Source organism: Myxocyprinus asiaticus, chromosome 1 (assembly GCF_019703515.2).
Source record: "Myxocyprinus asiaticus isolate MX2 ecotype Aquarium Trade chromosome 1, UBuf_Myxa_2, whole genome shotgun sequence".
Classification (NCBI taxonomy): domain Eukaryota; kingdom Metazoa; phylum Chordata; class Actinopteri; order Cypriniformes; family Catostomidae; genus Myxocyprinus; species Myxocyprinus asiaticus.
The window spans coordinates 24,704,043-24,713,385 of NC_059344.1; the positions used below are offsets into that span (position 1 = coordinate 24,704,043).

The following is a 9,343-nucleotide window of genomic DNA, read 5'->3' on the forward strand; positions in this document are numbered from 1 at the left end:
AAGTTTCTAATTTTACAAAATAAAACTGTTTCTCTCTGCATGGACCATTTCAGTCTTGGCATGCTTGTGCTATCAGCAAATCTGATAATCCCGCTTTTGTGAGTCAGGCCTTACAGTAATGTTTTTCTTAATTGGACATTTTCCGTTACCATGGGTCTAAATTTAGTGTACCACAGCTCAGCTTATGGAGAAATATACTGTAAGAGGTTTATCAAAGTTATTAATGGATATAAATTATTTTTTGTTCCATTATTAAAAGAAAATCATAAATGTTCTAATACAGAAAAATTCTTATTTTGCAGATCAGTCAAATGCTGGGTAATGAGATCAAGTTTGCTGTACGTGAGCCCATTGGCCTCCGGTAAGACTTTTAGACATGATCAGTCTCAGTCAGAACATTCAGCAACTTCTTCACAGTTTTGCTTTTTTGGCAGTCCTTGAAGTTTGGATTGTGGCTTATTTGCGTCTAATTAGAGGCCAGTTGATTTGATGTGTAGTTTCTTTCTATTGCAGGCTTTGGATCCTCACCTCTGCAGTGCTGTTCACCTCTACATCCTTAATGGTAAGCAGTTTTCTCAAAATGACCGGTGCTCCCTTCTTAACTTCATCTAATGCTCTAGCTCAAAATTAAGCAATAATCTCTGTTATTGTGTTTAGTCTTCATTTACATGCAAGATTTTATAACCAGCAAATACTGTATCTTGGAGGTATCACAGGTAATCACATAATTACAAATAATTTCATGGCAGACTTGCACTTACGGGCAGGATGTAAGATCAGAGTGGAAATGGATTATGTTCTATGGGACACCATCCATTTTCTTAGCTGCATTAACACCTCTCTCTAGAGCGTTCATAACATTACAGTAATTAGATGTAATTCTTCTCTGTGTTCTAGGCACTGGCCTTCCCCAACCAACTCTACGAGATAATATTTGAGCTCACCACCACCAGAATCTCCATCAGACTCTATGGAGGAGCCCTTTTGTGTATGTTCTGCTTTATGGAATATGTTTTTGAGAAAGGAAGTTAGGTTTAACACTGTAATGAGTGCTAACAGCTACAAAGTTGCCTGTTTTGACTTATATTACTCATACACTACATGACAACAAGAATGTGACTATTTCACCAATACACTTTACTCACAGGTGTAGTTTTAAGCCCAAAGAAATGCAGTCTCATTGCCAAACACACGTTTATATGTGCTTTAAAAGTTTGATTTCAGGACTAAAACAATAATTCATCCTTTTAAAATATCATGTTAACACAATAGTCTGATTCAAATCATACCAGTCCAATTTTTGCAAATTCGGACTAAAAGACAGAGAAAATTGTTGCTCAGCTTTTTCCAGCATACATGTTAATCGGACCACAACTGGCCTCAGCGTTGTGAGCATGCTCCGAAAGACAGTGGTGACACGAGGCATAGATTGAATGGCAAACTATTTAAAAAGTTGCCCAAAAGCTAGAAGAAGCAGGCTTTGTTTGAAGCCCCAAACAGATCAACATACGATGGAGGTATTTCAAACAGAGCTAATACAGGACAAAGAAGATGAATGGAAGGAGCTGCAACAATCCAGTCATGTGCCTGCCTGCTGAGATTTTGGAGGATCTTCACTTCTTTAGCTGATGTCCTTTCTTCATATATTGGAATACACATTATGTCATGTATACTTGAACAGACAGATGAAGACTGTAGCTTCAGTACGCAAAAGCATGCTGTTTCTCAATTATAACTGTGCATGGAACAACTGAAGTTTTCATCCTGCTACAGCTGCCCCATTCAACTATGCTGCAACTGTGACATGCATCCATCTTGGGACAATAACTGCTCAGCTGAAAAGTGGCAAAACACACAAGCACTCAGGACAGAATTACAGAGTTCTGAAGAATGTTACACGCATACGTGTTTGACCCTCGGTTATGACCCCCACTGGCTCTGAAATGGGTTTCTATGGCTGTATTGCAGCACATCGGTCTGTGATCTGACTTTCATTATGGCTGAATGGAAGCAAATCCTTGTAGCAATATTGATTCTAGTGCAACGGCTATCAAAGCAGTATAAGATGGACCATCTTCATGTTAATGCCCGTGATGTTTGCTGAGCAGTTGTCCGCATACTATTGGCCATTTAGTGTATATTGGACTGTTTCATTTTTGCATAGTTCCTCTTTCCACTGCGTCTCTATCGATGCATTGCAAATGCATAATGTAAACAGATTTGTGTCAGTCTATCTCCCATTCACAAGAAATATTAAAAACGATTAGATGAGCTTTTTCACTGGCATTTAGTGTATGATTTCAAGAGGTATGAATATTTTACGCCTCTGTTTTAAAAATGGATGACTCCAATTCCACTTAGCCACACATAGGGCAGGGGCTTTTAGAGTGCTGGGCAGTGCGACAGCACTAGGACTGGTAATGACCCCCTGCTGGTCATGGGATGCTTCACAACAGTAGCACATACCAGGCACTCCCCGTGCTTAAGTTTACAATGAGCCGTAGGAGGTCCCTATAGTATAAAATATTGCAGGGGTGGCTTATGGGTTGTGGAAATAAAATCCCTTCCTTTCTTATGCACTTATTTAATTATGAATAGCAGCCCATTTGTCTTTTCTCCATCATAGCTGACTATGGTAATGTAGCCTCTAAATCAGCACAAAGAGGTTTTCCCACCCCCATTTGTTTATATTCCAGCCCTAGCCAGTGGGGAATGTAGGATATTATGCTAATGTGATTACATATATTATCTATCTTGGAATGCTCAACAGTATGGTAGAAGCTTTGCTGTATTTACTCAAAGTTCCCAGTGTACACATTGTGTTAGTTTCGGAAAAAGGCTGTGTTTTGCAGTCTAGACCTTTCACTGAGTTCCAGTAGTCTTTATAGAGTGTGACACCTGGTTCAGTTCACAAATAATTCATACCCCTGTGGCGCTGCAAGGTGTGAATGTTCTTCTGTCAGATCAATGGCCAGTTTGATGGTGGGAATTACTCAAGCAAGTTTGGAAAAATAGTGCTGGCAGATTGCACTTGGCAGGGATGAAGAAACAGCAACTCTCTATGTTATCCATATCCGCAGTGTGGGAGGAGATCAGAAGGACTTTACAAGCTTTTCTCTGAATAGAATCCGAACCCACGGCAGAATCCTCCTCTGATCTTGGGCCAGATTTCAAGCTTTGAATTCATTGCTTAGGTGCTTTGAGGAGATTCCCCTTTAATGTATCTACCTGACTTGACTAATGTTTGCAATGAGAAACAAAGTGGTCTTCCTCAAGGAGGCACTTAATGGCCTGAAAAAATGAATCCTTCATTGAATCACATTTAAATCTTAAATGGAAAGTTCACCCAAACTTTATTCATTCTTAATGTTGTTCTGATTCAGTCAAAATCTTGAGGACCGCTGTGCATTCATGAGAGTGCATGAACGTGCGAGCCAGTGTAAATGAGCTTCTCTCATGCACTTTCATGAATGCGCAATGGACACCCTGATTTTCACTAAATGAATGTCTTCTTAATAGGTATCTCATTAATCCTGTGGAATGGCTTGTACACAGCAGAAAAGGTCATCATTCAATGGACACTACTTACGGAAGCATGTTACTTTGGGGTACAATTTCTAGGTGAGTGGATGGGTTTTTTTCTCTGTCAAAGAACAGTGGACAGACAGTGCTTAGAGGTGTGAAAATGGAAAGTGACATTCAATCCTTGTTCTAGCCTTAAATTAAGATAAATCCACATGCCAGGTAAATTGTTTTAACTCCCTTTAGAAAGTTAGCAGAGAAAATCTGGACTGCACTCTTTGTTTTTAAGGCTGCGCTGCCCTCTTATGGCAACCATCTCTCTTAAAAGTCAAATCCAGTCTGCCCATTATGGCACTGTTTGCTTTACCACTGCTATAGCATGTATTTCCATAAGAGGGCTGCATATTATTGTTTCAAAACACTTACCTCAGTCAATCTTTTGTAATAACAAAACTTATGTGCCCTCAAATCACCCAACACACACACACCATTTGTCAGTATTGTTGTCAAATGCTGGTGCTTGGAAAAACTGCTGTAAAAACATGAACTGCATTTTCTATCAGGTTTAAGTCACTTTTTGTTAAATAATGAAACAATGGAATTGGAAACAAAATGTTTAGGGGGGCAATGGAATGAACCCAAACTTAACAGGTGGACTGGCACTTTGCAAATGAGTCTTTAAATTGTATAAATGTTTTGTTTTGTTTTTTTCAGTGACATTCATCACTCTCTTGGAGATGGGCACTCTGTCCAACAGTGCAATTGGTCTTCTTCTTAGCGAAGCCTTCTTCCTTCTAATCACCTTGAGTTACTATCGTCACCTCGGTCGCCGCCCCAAAAAGATCTGAGGGAGGCCAGCCACCAAGTGTTCACTAATCAGAAGGAATCTTGTGTTGGATGGGTGGACTGGCACCACAGAATTCTTTGAATACAGTAGCTCCGCCACCTGGACCAAATGAATTTACACTTCACTGAGAATCAGTGTCTACTGAGTGCATTTATTCTCATTAGATGGACCTCAGTTCATGACCATTGACTTAATATGTTACATTAAGTGAATTCACTACAAAGACATACATGTATTAGTTTTTACGTTTCTTTAAAAAATGCACAGCGCGGGAGATTTTTGGGGCATGAACAATAGCCGCATGGTTGATCTTGTCCGGAATTTGGCGCATCGCGTCTGAATTTGGGTGACACTAAGATTTCCAGTGTAATCGTGTTGGCCAAGCACAATAGATACAGCATGGTATTACAGTACATAAAACAATGCCACAACAACCAATAATATCATACATAGAGTAGCAAAAGGTATGACATAAAAAATACACACAAACAAATTGCTTAACAAATACAGAACTTGCTAAAAAAAATCCATTAAAACCTTAAATGAAATAATACACTGACTAAAACATTAACACTAAAGGGTTACATTTACATTTAGTTACAAACATTTCTAAACCATGTATTATATACTGTTAATCTTATAAATTCCAAAGTGGTGAACATTGTAATGACATGGTTTTGGCATAATTTGATGTAGTATTAAAGGGTATTTAAAGGCATTTATTTCACAGTGTACTTTATTCAACTTTAAAGATGTACTTGTAAATTATAACTGGCTCTGAGAAATCTCTGTGTTTTGTTTCAACCTAAGAAATTCAACCCCTACCAATTCAGACATAATTGTTTTATTTACTGCTTTACATACCTAAGGGACATTTGCACTACATTTGCTGTAAATAATGTAATATATTAACTTGAACTAGTCCTCTTTGATTACAAATTAAAAGGTTACTGAGAAAAACTCAATTGAGAGAACAAACGTCTGAGGGTTTTATGTAATTTCTCGATGTCGTATCATCCATGTCATGAACTTCAAGAAGCATGTTATTAACTGATCTCTTAAGCTATATGGATTAAAGGTATAGTTCAAAAGTTGAAATTCTGTTTTCATTTACTCACCTTCATGTCATTTAAATGCTAAAATGTCACTTGTGTTCAAGTACATGGAAAAATGCTGCCTCAAAATGTGCTGCACCAAGTTCTTATGTCTCATCAATGTTAAACCAGACAGAATTTTCATTATTGAATGAACTTATCCTTTAACAGCTGTCATTATGCACAATAATCCTACATTTTAAAACTGTATTTAGTGGGGTGTACTTAATGCTTTTAGTGACCATTGCATGAAGTCATACAATGCAGATGGACAGTAGCTCTAAAATGTAGCACTTTTATTAATATAAAATATGTCAAAGAATCTCATTGAATGAGATGGTTTCCTCATTTTATTGTTTTACTATTTGTTAAATATTTGTTAAAATGTTAGCACGTTCAACTACTATTTACCTCTTGTGTTCATCCTGAAATAGCTACGCTTTAATGTAGTTTTTGCATCTTACATCTTGGCCAACATCTGCTAGTGCTGGTTATAGATGAATTCTTCAAAGTATGTTATTCACAATTAAATTTAGCTGGTGTCATTTCTTACAGTATGCTTCCATTTCTGAACCGTCATTTGAAATGTTGACAGTCCTCCTCCCAAAGATCTTAGATACAACTCTAACCCTCAAAACTTTGTCAAAATATGTGACACTTCCATCAAAAAGAACTTCCAGTTAAACACATGAATGGCTTTGTGCCAAATGAAAATCAAAGGACCTTATTAATACGTGCTTTGGAAATATCAAGTTAGACCGTATTTGTATTGGTCTAAGATTTAGCCATTTCATAATTGGATGTGCATCTCTATACTTTTAATATCAACTGTTTAGTAGTATTTAGTTAATTAACAAGACCATGGACCATGATTTAATTTTGAAGCCAAAGCACAGTTAATGACTGTACTCAAAACTTGCTATATTTTTAGGTCACTTTATTGTAAATATTTGAATGATTCAGAAATATGTAACAGTCCTCTTAACATCTGTAAATTTGCAACTTATTATTATTATTATTATTGTTTTTTTTTTTGTTTGTTTGTTTTTTTTTTTTGTATCGAAAAAAGATGATTGCACTGTTAGTTTCCGGAACCTTTTTTCCAGATTGTAGTGAAATTTCTTGTTCTTTTATGTTTTGGAAAAAAAAACCTGTACACATGTATAACAGGTCTGTATCTACTTTTCGTAGAGAAAAAGTGAATGTGCTTAATAAATCTATAAAGTTTTTCAAATGGAAAAAGTGTTCTTGGATTTCTTTTCTGCTGTCTACAGAAAATTTCAAATTAAAATTGGTAGAGGTTAATATGTGTTATCACATACATACTCTTAAATCTTATTGAGGCCACAGAACGTCATGGTTACTGGTGTAACCTCCGTTCCCTGATGGAGGGAATGAGATGTTGGTGTCGATGTAGTGACACTAGGGGTCACTCTTGGGAGCCCGAGACACCTCTGGTCTTTGATAAAAGGCCAATGAAAATTGGCGAGTGGTATTTGCATGCCACTCCCCCGGACATACGGGTATAAAAGGAGCTGGTATGCAACCACTCTTTCAGGTTTTATGCTGAGGAGCCGATATAAGGTCCGGCCATTTCAGCGGGTAGTTCAGCATTGTGGCAGGAGGGACACAACATCTCGTTCCCTCCATCAGGGAACGGAGGTTACACCAGTAACCATGACATTCCCTATCTGTCACGCACTCGACGTTGGTGTCGATGTAGTGACACTAGGGGTCCCTATACAAAACGCCCACAAGGCTGAACTGTGTTACATGAACTGGCGGTGTGTGGTGGGCAGACTTGCTGTGTGCCTCATAGCCAGCACACCAGGTCGACACGTAACCTCCCCCAACACAGTTATGAGTGTCGAACGGCCCTTTCTGGGGACAAGTCGACTACCCAAAGATAGAGACAGGCTTAACCCAGTCGTGGCCTCTTTTCCCCTTCTCTTTTTCCACTCCCTAAAAAAGAAGGGGGATAATCCGACTGGGCCGCCAGGTCTAGTCGGGGGGTGTCCCTCCCAAGGGGAAGACACCGTGGAGACCACACCTCGCCCCAAGAGAAGGGGGGGATATTTAAGTGGAAGAATACATCACATGGTCTTTCCAACCATGTGGAGAGCCTTCAAGGTAGATCCTGCCCAATGGGGGAGGAGTTACTACAAACATGGAGACTGGGGCAGGGGGGCTCTGCCCAAGGAAGCCAGCAGGGAAACGAACTAGCGGAGGATATAGATCGCATGGGGTTAGCCTTAAAGGGAACCGCCACATGCGGAGCACCTACCCCAGAACAGGGCTCTTAGTTAGCGCGTGTACTGGGCCAGCAGTGAGTCTCTCCGAAAACTCAACTGCCACAGGGCTCGGAGAGAGTCAACCAGGGAACAAATTTTGTGAACACTACTGGGAATTAACGGCGCACGTCTTCAGCTCAAAAGGAGGTGGAAGGCGCTATGTGCAAGCGATACACCCGGCCAGCTATCCCAGGCTTATCCGCTTGTGTTGCGTGCCACTACCTGGGACGAAACCGGTTCCACCCGGAGGTTGTAGAACCTTGCAACGGTGTTGGGTGTTGCCCAGCCCGCTGCTCTGCAAATGTCTGTTAGAGAGGCACCTCTGGCCAGGGCCCAAGAAGCCGCTACACCATGGGTAGAATGGGCTCGTAGCCCTACCGGGGGCGGCATGTTTTGGGCCAACGAGCCAGTGGGCGATCCTCTGCTTGGAGACAGTGCTTCCTTTCCGCTGTGCACCAAAGCAGACAAAGAGCTGCTCAGAGACTCTAAAGCTCTGCGTGCGATCCAAATAGATGCGTTAAGCACGCACCGGACACAGCAACGACAGGGCTGGGTCTGCCTCCTCCTCGGGCAGCGCTTGCAGGTTCACCACCTGGTCCCTAAAAGGGGTGGTGGGAACCTTGGGCACATAGCCCAGTCGGGATCTCAGGATCACGTGAGAATAACCCGGACCGAACTCCAGGCACGTTTCGCTGACAGAGAACGCTTGCAGGTCACCTACCCTCTTGATGGAAGTGAGCGCAGTCAGGAGGGCAGTCTTCAAGGAGAGTGCCTTAAGCTCGGCTGACTGCTAAGGCTCAAAGGGGGCTCTCTGTAGACCCTGAAGAACTATGGAGAGATCCCATGAGGGAACGAGGTGCAGTCTGGAGGGATTCAGCCTCCTGGTGCCTCTTAGGAACCTGATGATCAGGTCGTGCTTCCCTAAGGACTTACCGTCAACTGCGTCGTGGTGTGCTGCTATGGCGGCAACGTACACCTTCAAGGTGGAGGGGGACAGCCTCCCTTCCAGCCTCTCCTGCAGGAAGGAAAGCACTGATCCGACTGCGCATCTCTGGGGGTCTTCGCGTCGGGAAGACCACCACTTAGCGAATAGACGCCACTTAAAGGCATACAGGCGCCACGTAGAGGGGGCCCTAGCCTGAGTGATCGTGTCTACCACCGCGGGTGGTAGACCACTTAGGTCTTCTGTGTCCTGTCCAGGGACCAGACATGGAGATTCCAGAGGTCTGGGCGCGGGTGTCAGAGGGTGCCCCGTCCCTGAGAAAGAAGGTCCTTCCTCAGGGGAATTCGCCAGGGGGGAGCTGTCACAAGGAGCGTGAGGTCTGAGAACCACGTCTGGGTGGGCCAGTAGGGTGCTACCAGGACAACCTGCTCCTCATCCTCCCTGACCTTGCACAGAGTCAAAATTCCACGCGAGGGGGAACAAGGGGACAACATCGTCGGACATACCGGCAGGTGGGGCCTCGCTGCGGGGCGGAGCTTGAGGTGCCACAGCACGTCGTGGCCGTGCTGAGTCTAGGGACATCGAAGCACTTACCTGGCTCCTTGTGACCACCCCCGGAACAGCCTGGGATGGGGGAGGAAGAGGC

The 9,343-nt window shown here is 42.2% G+C and overlaps 1 protein-coding gene across 3 annotated transcripts in view; it reads left to right on the plus strand.

The window, feature by feature from the left end:
- The window catches only part of LOC127419430 (tumor protein p53-inducible protein 11-like), a 72,702-nt gene extending 66,006 nt beyond the window's left edge, over nt 1-6,696 (plus strand). For all 3 annotated transcript variants that reach the window (XM_051660844.1, XM_051660930.1, XM_051661016.1), the window contains 5 exons: nt 303-361; nt 514-562; nt 898-988; nt 3,520-3,621; nt 4,237-6,696. In XM_051660844.1, coding sequence (XP_051516804.1) covers nt 303-361; nt 514-562; nt 898-988; nt 3,520-3,621; nt 4,237-4,370 — 435 coding nt within the window. In that variant the 3' untranslated portion in view covers nt 4,371-6,696. The remainder of the gene's footprint in view (nt 1-302; nt 362-513; nt 563-897; nt 989-3,519; nt 3,622-4,236) is intronic.
- The last annotated feature ends 2,647 nt before the right edge of the window (nt 6,697-9,343 follow it).